This window comes from Miniopterus natalensis, chromosome 17 (genome assembly GCF_054644295.1).
Source record: "Miniopterus natalensis isolate mMinNat1 chromosome 17, mMinNat1.hap1, whole genome shotgun sequence".
NCBI lineage: Eukaryota > Metazoa > Chordata > Mammalia > Chiroptera > Miniopteridae > Miniopterus > Miniopterus natalensis.
Window position 1 is genome coordinate 13,664,843 of NC_142097.1, and position 18,811 is coordinate 13,683,653.

The 18,811-nt window shown below is 52.6% G+C and overlaps 1 protein-coding gene across 1 annotated transcript; it reads left to right on the top strand.

Annotated features, from left to right (window-relative positions):
- The first annotated feature begins 2,830 nt into the window (after window positions 1-2,830).
- Window positions 2,831-9,947, top strand: CCDC92B (coiled-coil domain containing 92B). The gene is made up of 3 exons (XM_087826549.1): window positions 2,831-2,975; window positions 6,855-6,902; window positions 9,367-9,947. The coding sequence occupies exons 1-3, from the start codon at window positions 2,846-2,848 to the stop codon at window positions 9,945-9,947; spliced, it is 759 nt and encodes a 252-aa protein (XP_087682675.1). The 5' UTR covers window positions 2,831-2,845.
- Window positions 9,948-18,811: the final 8,864 nt, after the last annotated feature.

Here is an 18,811-nt window from a genome sequence, read left to right on the forward strand (position 1 = left end):
CCAACGCCTTACACATCAGCCTTCATCTGCAGCTGGCAATGCCCCTGTTTCTCAAGACCATGTGAATTACTTAGCACATAGGGCTTGGCACATAGTAGGCACTCAACAAATGTCAGCTGTCGTCATTATCCTACCTCTGGGCCTTTACCAATGCTGTTCCTGTTTGGGGTGCTCTTCCCTGTACTCTTCTGAATAACTCCTACCCCTCCTTCAAGTCTGTATTACTTTTCTGTTGCTGCACAACACATTACCACAAACTAAGTGGCTTAAGACAACATAAATGTATTTTCTCACAGTCTCCAAGGATTAGGAGTCTAGCACTTTTTAACGGGGTCCTCTGCTCAGGATCTCACAAAGCTGAAATCCACAGCAGCAACATCTTCATCTGAAGGCTCAACTAGGGAGAGGTCCACTTCCAAGATCCCTTAGGTTGTTAGCAGAATTTATTTCCTTGTGGTTGTAGGACTGAAGTCCCATGGTCTAGCTAGCAGTCAGCCTGGGACCATCCCCAGCTACTAGCGGCCTCTCTCAGGCCCTTGGGCGTGGCTTCCCTATAGGCTCTCTCACAGCATAGCAGTTTACCTCTTTGAGGCCAGCAGCAGAATTTTTCTCAAGCTTCAGATCTTTTCCTTCATTCAGCAAGGAGCCCTTTGAACCAGCCCGCCCAGAATAACCTCCCTTTTGATTTAACTCAAAGCAACTGATCGCAGACCTTAATTACACCTGCACAATTCCTTCACCTCTGTCATGAACCTAATTACAGGAGTGAAATCTGTCATATTCACGGTCCCACCCACACCCAAGGGGAGGGTGTAATATAGCAGAACATGACCACCAGCGGCTGGGATCCTGGGGACCCTCTTAGAAGCCTGCCTGCCCTGAGGCCTCGGCTTAAAATCGCTTCCTCAAAGAGACCTTCTCTGAACCGAAATCTAAAATAGGTCCCACTTCATATTCGTTCATATTACACTGTAGGTTTCTTTCATGGCACCTATCACAAATCGTAAGCTTATTTGTATTATTTTTCGTGATGCATTTCCTGTTTGCTTGCTTCTCTCCCCTCAGCCCCGTGAGCTCCAAGGGAGCAAGGATTCTGTTCTGTTCATCAGTGTTCCCCGTACCCAGCACAGCAGTTGGCAGCAGTGACTCACTGAACGAGTGAATGATAAAGAGATGAGCAAACCAAGACGGGGATTAACCTCCTCGCACATTTAACAGAGACAAGAAGGGATGTAGCACTGACTGAGCCAGGTCTTGGGATGAGTGCTCTACCCTTCTTAATCTCCTTTAATCCTCACTATTGCTCTTAGCAGCCCCATTTTGCAGAGAGGGGAAAAAAGGTTCAGAGAGGTTAACTTTCTTGCCCAAAGTCACACAGCAGGTAACTGAAAGACCCAGGGTTTAAACCCAAGATTGTCCTCAGTGTAAATATTGGGAATCTTCTTTGGATTCAAAAGGTTTCATTGGAGAATTGGTCTGTCACCACCTACTGACCACATGAACTGCACAAATCATTTCAGCTCTGAGTCTAAGTTTGTTTGTGGAATGGGGGTGGTCGTACCTACTGAAAAGTGGTTGGCAGCAGTAAGAGAATGTGTATAAAGTTGTTTAAACATAGCAGATGGTCAGGAAATGTAGCCAGGGATTCTCACAGGCCAAAGGGCCACCTTCTGCTGAAATGAAAGGCCTATTTGGTTGGACCAGGGGTGTCAGGAGGGTACAAGGGAAGGAAGCCGAGAAAGAGAAGCTTATGACTATGAAGGTCTCAGATGGACCTGCTTGGTGTGATCATACAAATAAAAATCTGGATTTGCACAGACTTACATGGAAGTCGGTCTGGAGGGGACCACTTGCTGAACAGAGCTGTCCATAAACTGGCCTCGCTCTCCACTGCCCAGGGAATTCCTGGGACAGGTAGGGGCAGAGAAGCCGTGAGCTCTGAGCCCTGAGCTCCAGAGGACTGGGCCTCCACTGCCCTCTGCCTCTGCTTTCCCAGGACGCTCATCAGCGCATGAAAGACTCACTGGGAAAGGGATGGGGCCAGGAGAGGGAGAGCTGACAGTCAGGCCGTCCTTAGGATTCAGGGATGCAAGTCTTCCCCTCCCATCAGTGCCTTAAGTTCCACCATGGATTCACCACATGGGTCTCCTTCGCACCCTCTCCCATTCCTCTCTTAAAAAGGGACTCTACCACCAGCCTTCAGCCAACAAAATCAGTGTTAGTAAAACATTCATTAGATCTCCCCCCCACACACCCTCACCCTGGAAGAGCTCAGAGCCCTGGCTTGAGGTTAACTCAGAGAAATGGGGTTGAACTGGGAGACAGTATGCTCAGAACCACCCTGCTGCCCTGCCAGGTGATGGTCACCCCTGAGCTGGAATGCTTGCAGGATGGCAGAGCTGGAAGAGACCTCAGGGGTCTCCTCCTCCACAACTCAGTTGGGCCATGAGGAAACCAAGAGCCCAGAGAGGGACAGGGCTTGCCCAAAGTCACACAGCTGGTTCAGAACCATCTCTGTTCCTCTTTACTGACTTTGCTGCTCCATGGGTTTTCCTTTCCGAGCAGCAGAAGAGGCCATGAGGCAAATTTCCCTCTGGACCTCTGGTTCTTCATCTGTTAAATGGGAATAACTGCACTTCCCTGCCAACACCCCCACTTGTTTATGAAGCTTTGATGAGTAAATACAGGGGAAATGACCGCAGTGGCAGAATTGTCTACCTGGTGAGGACAGGACTCCACATTGGAGGAGACTGCAAGGGATCTGAAGGTGGGCAGGACAGATGGGCCCAGAAGATGTGGGTTCACCTTGTCATCTTCCCCAGGTGGGGCCCAGACCTGGGTTGCCATGGATACCGTGTCCCTAGAGCATCAGATCCAGAGCGTGCAACGCCACATCAGCTTCCTGAAAAAAGAGCAGATGGCCCTGCTGCGAGATCTGCACCTGGAAATCCTGAGGCTGCAGAAACGCTGTGCAGGTGAGGCCAGGGGGGGTGGCTGGGTAGGTGGGGGCAGGGGCGACTATCATCACAATCATGGTCTCTGATGGGGTGTCCCCAGTGAGCCTCTCAAGCTTCACAACAGTCCTGCCAGGTGGGTGTTCATCACCCATTTTTCTGAATGAGGAAACTGAGTCTCAGGGAGGAAGGGAGATACGAACTTCAGGGCAAAGTGTTCTGGTTCAGTAGCAGAGGGAAACCTGGGAACCATTCCTGGGAATTTCCTGTCCCTTTCTGATAAATGTTCATCAAGCGCCTCTGAGCCCTGAAAAGCCCTCAGTCTAGTTGGGGAGACACACACACACACACAGGGAAATATTAAATAACAGAAAATAAAGAGGGTTAATGGAAGTTCTTTGGCAGGACCATGCCCAACTTGAGGTGGGGGTGATAAAGGAGGAGACCAGGCATCCTAGGCTCCCCGGAGGAGGGAGCATTTCCACTCCCTCAAGGCTGAGTAAGATTTAGACATACTGAAGTATTACAGGGGAATGGGGGTGGAGAAAGCATTCCAAATGAAGGGAACGGCATGGCAAAGGCCACAGGTAGGAAACCAAAAGTTTAGGGAAAGTTCTATTTGATGGATAAACCTGAGCTTAAAGATGACTGGTGAGAAATACGACTGGAGCCAGATCATGGAAGATCTTGACAAATACCAGGACAGCTAAGAAGTTTGGCCTGTCCTCCTAGGTAGCTGGGAGCCACTGAAGGTTTTTGAGCAGCATCATGCTGCATTACGAAACTCAACCTGGCAGTTATATTGAAGATGAATTGGTGGGAGAGGGAGGCAGGGAGACTAGTGACAGAGCTGATGAAATGGTCCAGAGGAGAGATGAAGGGAGATGGAAAGGGGAAGACCGGTGAGAAGCAGATGGAAGGAAAGGACTTAGCAACCGATTGGATTTGTGAGCAGGACACAGGAAGTCACCAAGGACAGAGCTCAATCCCAGGCCTGACCTCCCTTTGGACCTCAGGCCTCAGCTGCCTGGCCCTCTCAGAGGCCTGGCTCTGGCCCAAGTGCTCACCCAGGCCGAGTCTCCAAGTGCAGGCTTCAGAGCCAGTGACTCACAGAATGTCTCAGCTGGAACAGCCCAACCTCCTCATTTTACAAGTAGGTAAATTGAGGCCCAGAGAGAGAGACAGACAGACAGACAAAAACGCGTGCGCGCACACACACACACAATATGTTAATGGCAGAACTAGGATTAGAACCCAGATCTCTAGACTCTGTTCTTCGTGCCTCTACAGCTTTCTGCACATTCTCTCCCCAGGATGGTCAGGCTTCTGTCTCCCTTCCAGCCCCTGCTCACGGGAGGCCCTCCATTCCCCAGAGGGAAACTAAGACCCAGAGCTTTTGAGCAAACTGCCTGGTTTCTCACTTTGGCACAAAAAACTGGTAGTCCTGACTCTCAGCCCTCGCCGCCTCCTCCCACTCCTATGCAGGTTCAGCTCCCACATCCCAAGGCCAGGCTCCCCGCAATCTCCCCCAAAGCCTGCACGGCAGCAGGGCCAGCCCACACTGACTCACCCCTGCCTGGTGCCACTGTTTCATTGCCATAACATTAAAGGAAAATTGAGATGAGTGAACCCTAAAACCCTACAGCTCTTCCTCTACTTTTTTTGTGTTTGTTTTGCCCTAATTCTAAAGACCTGGGTCCTTCCATTCAGGACACAGGCCAGGATCCCAAGAAAGTATGACAGGCAGGAACAGAGTGCCCTCGGCCCCCATAACCCTTCTCAGATGGGTATGGGCCTGCAGCCTCTAGCTTATTGATTGAGGAGATAAAAATAGCTCTGGGCTGGCCTGGGGCAGCCACTCTGGGGCTGAAATGACTGAGTAAGGCCCTCCCACCAAGGGCTAGGGGAGTAAGGAGAAGCGAGCAGAACAAAAGTGATTTGTTTTGTTTTTTTAAAAGGAGATTGAAGAGGGCTTGGAAGGGGATGGGAGAGAGGAGGGGCAGAAGCAGGAGCCAAGTGGGCAGGGTGCTGGGAGAGCTTGCCAGAAAGAGGTGAAGACTCAGAAAGAAGGGCTTGAGAGGCGGATGAGTGGTTCTCGGTGTCAGGGCAGCTGGATGATAACAGGAACTGCCCCTGTGTATTCAGCACTGACTCAGCCCTGGGCTGAACCCTCTATTTCTTTCTCTCATTTAATCCCAGCAACGGCCCCTTGTGTGACAGGGGCAATTTTTGTCCCCATTTTGCAGATGAGAAAACTGAGGCTCAGAAAGGCGCTGTCACTGGCCCAAGGTCACAGTGTATCTGACCTCACAGCATGCTCATCTAAACTGAGGGAACTCTGACCAGATGAGCCGGGAGATTTGATGGATGGAGGAGTGGGGTCCAGCTGAAATGCATCTCCCCACCCCCAACTCCCATGGTTGAGGGCCAAGGAGAAACCGGTCCACGGGGAGTTAGTGGCAGAGCCAAAGTCCCTGGGCTATGCCCCTGAACCTACTCTAGGTTCCCTTGAGCTACAGTGCAGGGCCTTGGAGGAGGGGCCAAGTTGGAAGCCCCCGGGATGGAGGCATCAGAGTCCTCCCAGGGGCCCCAGGGAGGAGGTTCAGGCTCCGGTCACAGCAAAAAGCCCAGGCACCCCAGCTCGCTGTCTCCTAGTAACAGCTGGCCTCTCCAGGGAAGGCACCTGCAGCAAAGCCCCTGGTCTCTAGAAGAGCTGGGTGAGGACCCAGAGGAGGGGTAGGCAGAGGACCCACAAGGCTGTCTCTGTAGGTGCTGCTGCAGAGGGGTCTCAGAGATGTTACTTTCTCCCACCCCCAGGTTCACACCTTCTCCCTCTGGGCACCCAACTGCGCCCCTGCAGGTACACAAAGGTGCTCCTGAGTAGGTGCCCTCACACAAGCAGCTGTGGCTCCCCAGCTCCCTCCTGCCCCTGCCCCTGCCCCTGCCCCAGCCACCGGGGGAGTTGGGGGAGTGGGGGTAGGGCTAGAGAAATGATGAAACTCAGCAGGCTGAGGGATAGGGCTTTCTGGGCTGTAAGGAGCGGGGCTGGGAAGACAGGCGGGCAGAGGTGTGGCTGGGCGGCCAGCCGGGCCCGGGAGGAGCTGCCCCTGCGTAGGGCGGTCGGCGGCCTCCCTGGCTGCCCCGCCCCCTCCGCGCCGGGTCGCGCTCGGCGCCGAGCGCCCTGCAGGCTGCCATCACCAGGTGGCGCTGTCCCCCTTGAAGCCCCTCTCCCTGCCGAGCGGAGCCCGGCGGAAGCGAGCTGGGAAAGGGGCAGCGCTGATGTTCAGAAAATAACATTGGCACAGCAGTACTGGCTGAGAAAATAATGAAACGCATGTGTCCTACCGGTCAATAGCCACTTGAGTCCCCCTCCGGGGGCCCCAAGCAGCCCAGCCAGGACACTCCAGCCTTCCCGGACCCACCAACCAACCCCTAAAGGGGCGGTGCCTGCGCAGCAGGGGGTCCTTCAGACCAACTCTGAGTGGTTGGCATGTTAAATATTTGTACATCGCCCCTAGGAAGGAGCAGATATTTCCCCAGCCCCCAAAGCAAGCCAGGCTCCTCAATCCCACCAGGCTCCTCAACCCCCAAATCTAAGCCACAAAGCTTGCACTGGGGAGATCTCTGGGCTTAGAATCAGGCAGACCAGGCTCCGGCTGCGCCTTGGCACCTCTCTTCATCTCTTCCCCTTGCTGGGCTGTAGTAACACGGGGGGGGGATTTGGATGGTTTCTAAGGATCCTTATTGCTACTTATACTGAGCTGTGATTCCCTAATCTATCTGTGTATCTATCTATCTATCATCTATCTCTCTCTCTCTCTGTATCTCTCTCTCTCTCTCTCTTTCTCCCCCTCTCACACACATACATACACAACTGTCTTTTCTTTTCTCTTCCCTCAGAACTGACCCGTGACCTGGAGATGAGAGAGGCCCAATCTCACCAGCAAGGTGAGTGAAGGTTGACTGGTGAGGAAGTGCCATGGGGGCCCAACAGGCCACCTTTCTCCACTACTTAGTAGGACCCAAGCCTTCTCTGTCCTCAGTCCAGACTTGGGGGCAACCACGCCTCAGCCTGTTGAGCAAAGATGTCAGCCCCACTTGCCCATTCAGCTGTATGGCCTTGTGCAGTGCCCTGTATGCATGTTTCTGGTGAAAGTAGGGAAATGAAAGCAGGCAGGAGATGGTGTCCAGGAGGTCCACCTGGCCGAATTCATTCCTCTCTGTGACCTACCTCCCCAATCCTTGCACAAGCGATTCCCATGATGAGTGTCCATATCCTCCAAGATACTGAGTGTCAAGATGCAACACAAGGACAATGTGGGGTCCTTGACTTCAAGGAACTAAGCCTAGAAGAGAAAAGAGACATGTGCACATTAGCAAACCCTTCCTTTTACAGAAGCTTGACTTCTTGCCAATGTAACAATTCTACTAAAAGATTGTTTTTCAGATTATTACTTCACCCATAAAGTGGCAGGTGAGGTGGGGAGATGGTATTCATAGGTATAGAGTTTCAGTTTTGAAAGATAAAAAAGTTCTAGAGATCTGTATACTTAACACTACTGAACTGCACACTTAAAAATTGAAAGATGATAAATTTTATGTTATTTTTACCAGAAATAAAACTTTTTTTTTTAATGGAAGGGGTTGCATTGTTGAGATCTTAAGCACCAGATTATATGATCTCTGAGAACTAGGACTGGATGGTACCCATTGTCTCAAAGTACAAGACACATTACCTGATACAGAGAGGGATTTCATAAATGCTTAACTAAAAATGAATCACAAAAATAGTCTTTCTTAGCCAGGAGAGATTTAAGAATGGGCTTCTTGCCGTATATATATATTTTTTATTTTGGAGAAAGAAGAAGGGAGGGAGGGAGAGGGAGGGAAGAAGAGAAGGAGGGAGAGAGAAACATTGATTTGTTGTTCCACTTATTTATACATTCATTGGTTGCTTCTTGTAAGTGCCTTGGCTCAGGATTGAACCTGCAACCTTGGTGTATCGAGATGATGCTCTAACCAACTGAGCTCCCTCGCCAGGGCCCCCCTGGCATATTGATGTGCTTCTTATAGATCAAGAGCTACATGACCAAGAGTTAGGGGTGGGAAAGCTGGAAATTTAAGGTAAAATGCTTTGGGTATGTGTGCATAAAGATCTAAACGGTTATGGACTTGACATAATCCTGCCCACTTCTTTAAGTGGCAACTATGGGCAACCTCTTGGTGCCTATGTACTTGGAACCAGGGGCACACATCACAGACACCAGTAAGGACAGTTCTGTGACAACAGCAGCTTTCATTCCACTTACCCTGGATTCGGGGTCATCTGGGCTCAAGGCACTGCCCTAGTACCCTGGTTTTTATCTGCTCTCGCAGTGGGTTTGAGAGCTCTCTTTGGCCTCTTTTTCTATGAAAACCACCAAATGCTTTTCATATCCATTCCAGAATCACCTTTTACCTACTCTTTGTCACCTTTCAGCAACCTATGTCCCTACACTCACACGTGCCAAGGTCAAGATACTGTTCCTGCTGAAACAAAGCTAATAATCCAGGAAGCAGGCGTCCTCGACCCAGAGGGTTCATGAGAACCATCTGGGAAGATTTAAGTGCCACTTCCCAGGTTCAATCCCAGAGATTCTGATTCAACTGGTCTTTCGTAGGGCCCAGGAGACTTTTTTTAAAGCTCTCTGGATGGTTCCAATGTATATCCTGGGTTGAAATCCAATGTAGTGGGCAAAGGCAAACAAAGTAAACAAGAATTACAAAATGTAACTGTCTGCATGAAGCAGGGTTCTGGCTCTGGCCCACTAACTCCCCTCTCCTGCCCACACTCCCAGTTCTAACAGTCCCTTGCTCTTGCATGTCTCTCCTGCCACAGGGCTTTTGTACAAATTGTTCCCTTTGTCCCAAGCGCCCTCATCTCCCCTCTTCACTATGTACTTAACTGGTATTCATCCTTCAGATCCTAGCCCAAGTCGTTCTTCTGCCCAGAAGCCTTTCCTGATTTGGTCACATTCTCCTGTTAGCCATGGCCTTGGCACATATCACATGGCACATATGAGTCGCGCCTTCATTTGTAATTATGTCCTATACCTCTCCCACTATGCTTGCTGTGAGCTTCAGGAGCCATGTTTTCTTATCTGCCCTAGCCCCAGTGCCTGACACCGTGCACATAGCAGGGCTCAACAAATATTTGTGGGGGAAATAGTCAGGGAGAGTTTTGCATTTAAGCAGAAGCCTCAAGAATTAAAGGCAAGGGCAAGCAGAGGGTAGGATAGGTGCAAAGGCCCTGAGGAAGAAAAAGATGCGGCCGAGGGGAGCGAGAGAGGGCGGGCAGGACGTGTAGCTGGGTTTGCCAGGAGGATGGGTGAACCGCCTGCACCGTCACCTCTCCTCTATCTCCCCTTTCCAGAGGAGGCGTCCAGGGAGCTGGAGAGCAAGTGCCGCGCGCTGGAGTCGCAGCTGGCGGCACGGGCCGCGGCCAACTCCGAGCTGCGGCAGGAGGTGGCGCAACGCGAGGCGCTGGTGTCGGCGCTGCGCTGCAGCCTGCGCGCCGAGGAGCGCCGCTTCCTGGAGGAGCTGCGTCGCCGCAGCCACCGCGCCACCGTGCTGGGCACCGAGCTGCAGAAGCACACGGAGGCGGCCGCCTACCTCTCCTGCCAGCTGCACGCGGCGCGCCAGAGACTGCAGACCCCGCGCCCGGGCCCTGGCGCCGAGCCCCGGCCCCGCCGGCGCGCACAGCGGGCCCGCCGCCCGCCGGCTACGGAGGCCACCGCCAAGGGCCCGGGCCGGGACTGGGCCGCTTGGGACCGCGCGGCCTGCGCCCTGGACGACGCCGACCCCATGCCCGACCCGGCGCTCTTCCTCTGTGCCCGGAGGCCCCCGCGGTGCGGCGCCCGCAGCCCGCGCCAGCCGCCTCCCCTGGAACTCCCGGACCCAGCCGGCCCCGCAGCCGCGCACAGCCCGCCCGGCGCGCCCGGGGCCCCGGAGTAGGCGCGGGGCTGGCGGGGCTGGCGGGGCGGCGCGGAGGGAGGGGGCCGGCCCCCGGCCAGGAGCGCAGCCCGGGCCCTGCAGGCGGGTCCGGGGGAGCCGAGGGAGCCGGTCCCTCCTCCAGGATCGGGCCGGGGCGGCCCGGGCTCCTCCGTCCTGTCCAACCGCCCCCGCCTTTTGTATTTCCCAACCTTTCAGAAGCTTCGCGCTCTCCCCCCCGCGAAGGCGCTCCTGCGCGGGGCTCCGCGAGCGCTCTTTTTTTTCTTTTTTTTTTTTGTAGAGGACTCGCGAGACCGATGGTTATCTGGTCCCCACCCTGCGCTGGGAGGGGAGGGGGCGAGGGTCACGCCCTGTCTGGGGAAAGCAGACAATCGTTTGGGCTGAAGGGGGAAGACCAGGCCGGCCTATGGGAAGATCCGGAGTGGCACTTAGCACCCCTAGGCTTTCCAGCTGTACCCCTCCCCACCCCCCGCTGCTCCCCCAGCCCCGCACGGCTGCCCTTCCCTCCGCGCCTTCCCCCCACGAGAGGCTCGGGGTCAGGGACTACAGGCTGGACCTTTTTTCCGTCAGCTTCTCCAACCCCCACCCCCTGATGGGTCCTTACAGGTGAGCACCTAACACTTTAGAAGACACCTCCTCCCAGAGCCTCTGGTGGGGGAAGCGGGGCCCATGGAAGCCTGAGCTCCTGGGAGGCGGCACCACAGGCCCTTAGGGAGGCCTGCGGTGGGCTTGGGGGCAGAGCCAGGCTGGAGCTGCCTCCAGCGCAGTTCCTCCCGGGGAGGCCAGCTGAGGGATCTAGACTGGGACCTAGACTGAGGGACACTCAGGCCTGTGGAGGGGCAGGCACTGCCTTCAGGAGGAACCTGAAGGCGCCCTGGGAGTTTTCCTAGTCCTGTTTTATTGGTGCTAATTTTGTCCAGTTTCCTAATTAGCTGGGTGCACCCAGAGGCTGGAAGAAAGGCCTGGCTTCTTGGAAGCGGCAGTTGATAGAGGTTTGAGTTTGCTGGGGAGGACCCCAGCCGGCCTCCTCCAGGCATGCCCCCATGCTCTCGGACCTGACGGCGGTGGGCTGCCCAGGGTCCTTCTGTCTAGGTTGGGGAGTGGCGGGATGGAAAGTGGAATGCCCCATCTGCTGACAGCCTTTCTCCCCTGCTCTGCTCTCACGACCAAAGGCAGTTTCCAATGCAGCTCGTTGCCCTCACCCCAGGCCCAGCCTAGAAAGAAAGGCAAACCCCTAGAACCCTCCCATCCCCCCATCCCCAAGCCATCCTTCCCCCATTGTTGGTCCTGCATCCAGTCCTAAGTGCCTGTGAGGTCTTACAGGGACTGCAGAGGGAGGACACGGGCAGGGAGAGGCCTTTACCTCACAGACACCCCACCCTGGCAGGTCCTGACCCAGGCTGAGGCCGAGCATCCTGTGTGTCACCCAGGGATCCACCAGGCAAGCAGAGCCAATCTAGGGGAGCTAAACCCTTTTGCCATCACAGCCCCCATTAAAAAGAGGGGGGAGTCCGCAATCATACCCTCTTTCACTCCGTATGTTAGAGGGAGTGGGAAACCAGCAAGAAGCAAAGCCCATGAGCACACTCCCAGCCCACGCAAACGCAGTGCCCTCACCATCCTGAAACCTCAGGACTGCTGAGAACGCTGAGCAATAACCAGCCTGGTCTAGGTGTCCAGCCCCTGGGATGCAGAGGCCAAGGTGTGGCCACCCTTGGGACAGTCAGTGCTCTCCAGCCAGTTTGGGCCACAGTAGTGGCCTAGGGTCCTTGCTGTGCCTGCCCCTGTCCCTCCCCTCCCCAGCCTCTGTAGCTGTGCCTCTGCCCTCTGTCTCCCCTCACGTGTGTGTAACTCAGTGTTCCTTACTCCTGTCACCTCCCTTTCACAGCGTGACGGTAAGGAGGCCTCTCTCCTCTCTCGGCTGCACTCGCTTGAAGGGGCCAGAGGACTGTGGAGAGGAGGGAAAGGGTGCCTTTCTGGAGGTGCCTACCAAAACCCCCATCTTTCACAACCACACTTTTGGGGTGAACAGGGTGACTTTGTTACGTCGATTCTTCTACAGAGATGGTGAAATACTTTATCCATCCACCCACTAAAAGCCATAGCTACCCCCACCTGGCCTCCCCTCAGCTCTATAGCAATAGCCCTCTTTCCCTTTCCCTCCTGAACCCAAGGTGTCCACCTGGGGATCCCTACCAAACCCCACCCCAGGGATCCTCAGGTGATCTGCCTGCCTCTCCCCAAGTGACCCCCATCAGCACCTCCCAACTCCTGTCCCTCTTCCAACAACCAGAGATAATGACACTTAATTGTTTGTGGGGTGCTTGGAGATCCCCCAGATGAAAGGTTCTGAGTGCTGGGGTGGCTGACTCAACTCTCAGCCTGGGAAAGGAAATAAGACAACCCTTCCCACTCCACTCAGCAAGCTGGAGGAGAGGCTGAGGCAGACACAGGGTTCCAATTTTAACAGACATTCCCTTTCCCGTCCCTCTCCTGGACTAGAGACTTCCCTCCACCCCTCTGCCCTGCCCCAGGTTTGGAACAAAACCCTCAGGGCAGCAGAATGGGACTGGAGTCAGTGGTCTGCCTTTGGCCTCAGGGGTCCAAAGCTCGGCCTCAGGGGTCCAAAGCTCGGCCTCAGGGCATGGGAAAGGCCCTGCCCTCAGCTTCTGGCCCCCCCTCCCCTAGCCTGAGGGACCCACTCTGCCAAAGGAAGACCCCCTCCCACCAACCCCTGGAATGCTTAGGTGACTAGAAGGGAAAGGATTGTTTCTCTTCCCCCTTGTCGGGTCTTCTCTGCTGCGGGGATCCCCTTCAGGGGAGGGGCATGTTGTCATGGACAGTCAGGGGCCCTAGTTGGAGCTCCAGCCACACCCCAAGCGTGGACGGACCCAGGAAAGAGAGCTGCAGGTGGGGACCAGTGGGCAATGCAGTGGGAGGATCTGCATCCCTGCCTCCCCATATCCTACCCACTGTGGCCTGCAGTTTGGAGAACCAGCCCGGGGCTGAAATGGGGTAACCGTTCCCCAATAAGCAGCAGAATGGAGGCCTCCTTGGTGGAGGAGGGGGTGTGGAGTAGCATCTCAGTGCAGAGAGCCAGGGATCTCTAAGCACTTGCTCGTTGAAGTGCCAGCCTTGACTGGGGGACATGCAGGGCAGGGCAGAGGCATCCTGCTCCGATTTCTCTGTTGGCTGTGCTTTTTAATCCAATGCTTCTCAGAGTGTATTCACTCATCCACAGAAATAGAGCCCTGTGCTTTAGGGGTGACTGTCATATGCCTTATTCTTAATAAAATATCTGAAAAACACACAAGCCAGACCTCTTCTCAGTGGACACCCCACCCCACCCCTGATCCCGAAGGTGTGGGGGAGGCTGCGGAGGAGATAGTGGTTTGGGAGTCAACCAGTGCGTTGGATGAAACTGGGAGCTGAGACTCTGGAATCCCCTCAGTAGATATTTCTCACAAAAGGCAGAAGGCACTCATCTGAGATGTCCCAATGCTCGACTAGCCCTGCCCTTCTCTCCGTGTCGCCCCAATTCAAAGGAACAAATGAGACCTAGACTCCTGGCTCGAGTTGGGAAGGATAGGCAGGAAGTGCTCCATGCCCGGAGCTGACCATTGACCTGGCCCCGAAGAAATCCTGGTGTTCTGGCATCTTTGTCCACGTTGGTCCCCTTCCCTTACACCCACCCCCATCAGATTCAGCTGCAAGCAGCTCAGCATCCCAGGGAAGAGCCCTATTCTTATAATCCTGGGGCTGCAGTTTGACAGCTCAGTGCACCAGCACCCACAAGAATTCAAGCCTGTACATTTCAGTGTAAGTCTGTGTGTGGACGGCTCTAGGACAGCAATTTTCAACTGATGTGCCACGAGAATTTTTAAAACATGCAATACCTGACTCTTTAGTCAGGGGCACTGACCTCTTTTCCCTTAGATTGTCAAATTTAAAAATGACAACAGCCAACACAGCAATAGCCATCCGGTGTGAATGAATCAAAGTTATACCTTTTTTGTGGTGTCAAATTGGCAAAAAATGTATTATTTGGTGTGCTGCAGAATTTCAGGAATTAGCTTATGTGTGCCATGAGATGAAAAAGGTTGAAAATCGCTGCTCTAGGACAAAAAGCTCTGCGTTCCAAGGCTGCAGGGGACATACTGTATTAGTTTTGCCTGCGACCCTTCTTCTGATAACAGGACTCACTTCTTTTGGTCACCTGCCCTTCTTCTCAGTCCATGTGTTGGGGGGGCTGACCCCACACATGTGACCGAGCTAAGGTAGGTGGCACTGATTGGGTTGGAGATGAGCACATGACTCAGTCTAAGCCAATGAGAGTTGATCTCAAGACTCTTACTGGAACCATTCATTCAACACACCAAGTTAGGTGCTAGGGATCTAGGAGGGAACAAAATGGGACTATTGAGAAGGACAAGCTCCTGGGTGGCTAAAATGACAGAATATCGGCCACGAGGTCTGGCGACCACAAGGGATAGGGCTGCCTGAGTATGATGCTCCACAAAAGAAGCAGAATCCGTTGAGATGGAGACAATTCCTAAGAATTAAGCCACCTGGATCCAGCTATGCCTGCAGCCCATATACCCTGCCCTTTCAGTTATATAACTCAATAAGCCCACTCCCCCACTTTTGTATTTAAGTAGAGCTAATTTGTGGGGTTTTCCTACTTTTTATTTTAAACAATTTTAGACTTAGAAAAATTGCAATGATAATACAGAGTTCTTATATATCCCTCACCCAGTTTTCCCTGATGTTAACATCTTACTTTATCATAGTACAATTATCAAAACCAAGAAGTTAACTTTGGTACGTGATTATTAACTAAACCACAGACCTTATTTGAATTTCATCAGTTTCTCCCCTAGGGTTCTCTTTCTGTTCCAAAATCCTATCCAGGATCCCATTGCATTTAGCTATTTTTTCTTAGTCTCCTCCAATCTGTGACACACTTTTTAAAGCCATTTTGTGTTGAGTTTTAGTGCCTTGCTAACCTCAAGAGTCCTGATGATGTCCAAAAACAATCAGTGGAGGAAAAAACAAGTGGACACCAGCCAATAAGACCCATTGAATAAAATATTCACAGAGCTCTGGGGAGGGAGTGACCACTTTCAGCTGCCAGGACAAAGGAGGACACAGTGGTATCTGAATTTGACTTCATAGACATGGGATGGCTTCCGCATGACACTTCTCCCAGAGAAGCAGTCATAGAGAAAGGTAAGTGACTTGCTCAAGGTCACATAGTGAAGAAGTCAGGGATGGAGCTAGACTTGAAGTCACATACCCAGTGTATCCAGGTGGAGCAGGCAGGCAGGCCCAGACTGCCCCATCTCAGTTCTTTGCTTCAGCCTCTGAGGATCAGGTTTGAACCCAGGTTGGGCTGGGGCCAGACCTGCAGCAAGCCCAGGAAGTATGGCCTCTCTTGTCCCTGGCCTTTTACCTCCTGTGGCAGCTAGGCTAGGGAAGGCCCAGCCCTTGATAAACATTTGCCCAGGACTCTGCGGTCCCATGTGCAATTCGAGAGAAAAGGAGAGAAGATGGGGAAGGGAGAGAAAGGATTGGCTTTAGGGCCCCCCCACAGCTCCCTGAGGGTGCTCTGCTGAGCCCAGCCTGAATGACAGTGCGGGGTGAAGGTGTGCAATGTCAGCATCAGATAACTCAGAGATCATCTCTACAGCCCCTCATTTCACAGATCGGAGACTGAGGCCTAGGGCATCTTGCTGATTGCCATCCCTTCTCTCCTGGCAGTTCTGCCCACACAGGTTTGGAGTTGAAGGAGGTGGAACATTTCCTCTCTTATGGGTCCCTAGAGTAAGGCCAGTAAGGTAGGCGGCTTCCCCCTGCTACCCAGGGGGTTGGGAATTCTGAAAAGGAGGGGGGAATAGGAATGCCTGGCTGAGTGGGTATATCCATCATAACAATAATTAGGGAAGTGGGAGGCTTTAAGCAGGGTAATTACGTAGGCTAGGTCTCAGCCTCGATAAACCTCCCTCTGTACTCAGCATCTTTACCCAGGGGCCCTAAAGTTGGGGAAACTGAGGTGCTCGGGGTACCACCGAGGCAGCTCTGTAGATGGGGACCCTGTAACAAGAGCCTGCTAGGGAAGGAAAAGAGGACCCAAGGAAGTAAAGTTACAGGTTCTAAGGCTTCTGGGACCGCTTAGTCACCACCACCATGCTGACCAGTAGGCACTCAGCTCCTATAAGGAGGACAGGGTAGGAAGGCCAGTGCCTTTCCAGGGTTCAGCCTGGTGGGTCTCAGCCTGGCATTGTGAAAATGACCTGAAGCTTAGGATGGAAAGGTCAAAGCATACAGTACAGAAAGGGGATCACTGCAAGGAAAGCCCAGAAATTATAAATAATGATGGGGATCAAAGATGAAAGGCTGGGCTGCTAGCACTGCTCCCTCTTCAGCATCCTGTGGAGCCCTGAAAAGGACTGCTCGGCACTCCCTACACCTGGGTCATCCGTTCAACGAACAAATGAGCATTAAACACCTACAATACATCATGCTCTGGGAAGATGCTGGGGATACGCAGACAAGTGAGGTATGGTTCTTGTCTTCAAGCAGTCCCCCAGTCTATCAGCTGGACTTCTCACTTGAGAACCAGACATCCCAGTTTGGCCAAGACAGTCTTGGTTTATGCTCCCTTATCCAATGTCATTATTAATAGTGTCCACTCTCACTCTCTAAAGTGTTCTGGTTTAGATGATAAATTATATGGTCACCTTAACTATAGCACAGTATGTAGGCAATGGTAGAGATAGTCAGGTAGAGATAGTGCTGGGAGTAGTTGTTATGAAGACCATGATGAAAAGACACTGATGGAGGAAGCTTCAAAGCAAGAAACAATCTGTTTAATATGTGATCAGAGGTCAGACCACCTGACTGCAGAGAAAGTGGTCAGAAGATGACTTTAAAAAATTATTTATTAATTTTATTTTAATTTAATTTAATTTTTATTTTGTTTATTTTTATTTTTAGAAAGAGAGGAAGGGTGGCCCCGGCCAGGTAGCTCAGTTGGAAAGAAACATTGATTTGTTGCTTCACTTATTTATGCATTCATTGGTTGATTCTTGGATGTGCCCTGACCAGGGATCAAACTCGAAACCTCGGTGTATCGGGTCGATGAGCTACCCGGCCGGGGCAGAGGATGACTCTTTTTATGTGTATCTGTCTCCCCATCCCCAAGTTTGCTGGCCCCAGTGTTAAAACTGAGCTATGCTTCTGGTTATGAGTGGTGTTACCAACTTCAGCTATAATGGACTTGATACAATTCACCAAATCCCTTGAGTTTCATGAATACAAACTAAATACCCATCAGTCAAGAAACTGGATAAGCTCTGGCCAGTGTGGCTCAATTGGTTGAGTGTCCATCTGGTGCACCAAGAGGTTGCTGGTTCGATTCCTGGTCAGGGCACATGACCAGTTTGGGGGCCGGATCCTGATCCCCAGTAGTGGGTGTGCAGGAGGCAGCCTATCAGTGTTTCTCTCTCTCCCTCTTCCCTCCTCTCTCTCTCTCAAATCAATAAAAATATATTTTTTTAAAAAAAGAAACTGGTTAAAAGAATTATGCACCACACAATGGAATATTATCCTGCACACCCACAATTCACTTTATCCGCCAGACTGGAATTTTTCCTGGCAGAGACTGGGTCCAGCTCATCTGTGATCTTCCTGTAACGCTGAGCTCTTTCAAGTGCTACCACCATCTCTTCCAACAGCTAAGTGAGGCTAGACAGATGAGTATTTTTATTTGGCAGAGGAATCATCTGTGATTCAGTGGGGTGAAAGTCAAGAGACTTGCTGCAGTTTACAAAAAGAGAAAAGGTAGTGGTTGCAGGTTGCAGATTTCCAATCAAATCCAGTATTAGATTCACGCACTACCCCGGCTGCCTGCCTTCTATGTACACCCAGAAGTGTGGTCTTGCTTTTATTTCCAGCCTTCTTGTACAATCATCTGCTACTCTAGCTCAGCAGCCAGAGCATTTCTCACTTCTCTTCCTCCTGCTTAAATGCTCAAAGCTTTTCACTGGCTCCCCTTCCCACCACCTGTCCTCCAGCACAAAGTTCACTTTCCTCTGCAACTTTTATGAGGCCCTAGGGCCTGCAGCTGCCCACCTCTGCAGCTTCCCATTAGATCCTGGAAAATATCAGGAATATGCCTTAAGCGCTTCCCAGTGGCTTTCTGGGCCTGTGCATGGAAGACCCTCCCCCACTCTGCAGCTGGAACATGCCAGTTCACTGGCAAGATCTGGTAAAACGTCTCCTAGGCAGCATTCTCTGACCTCGCATCTTAGTCTCCACCAAGCCCCGAACACCTGAAAAAATATGAACTACTGGTAAGTGTCCAGGCTATGGATTAGCCTGGCAGAGCTCTACTTCTTGCTCTCTGTGTGACCTTGGTCGCAGCTTCCTCCACTGTAAAATGGGGATAATGTACCAGTCTCGAAACGAGGACTCATCTGGTGGGGGTGTCGAGCCGCTGGCAGGAAGGAGCCCTTTGCGGCTCAGGACAAAGTTTGGTGGGTCCATTTCTGACACTTCATCACCATTTGCCATTCTCCACCCCTGGCTCGGCTGCCCTCCACCCCCTCCTCAAGAAGCCAGGCACCCCAGCCCCACCCCTTCGACAGCAAAGGGCGAGCTTGGGGAGGAGGGCGCTGAGGGTCACGCTAACATCGCAGATTAGAGCCCGCGTGGTCATTTGGCAGATTTGCAATTGGAAGCAGAGGACCATTGGGGGAGGGGACAGTTGGCAACCGCAGTCTTAGAGAAGTCTCCACTCAAGGTCAAGGTGCCCGCCCAACGGACAGCGAACCACAAGGACTTCTCCTCGTAGCCCCGCCCCTCCA

Coding starts and splice junctions, on each gene's coding strand:
- CCDC92B (XM_087826549.1), top strand. CDS start 2,846: ATGGATACCGTGTCCCTAGAGCATCAGATCCAGAGCGTGCAACGCCAC. Junction 2,976..6,854: donor GCTGCAGAAACGCTGTGCAG/GTGAGGCCAGGG, acceptor CTCTTCCCTCAG/AACTGACCCGTGACCTGGAG. Junction 6,903..9,366: donor GGCCCAATCTCACCAGCAAG/GTGAGTGAAGGT, acceptor TCCCCTTTCCAG/AGGAGGCGTCCAGGGAGCTG.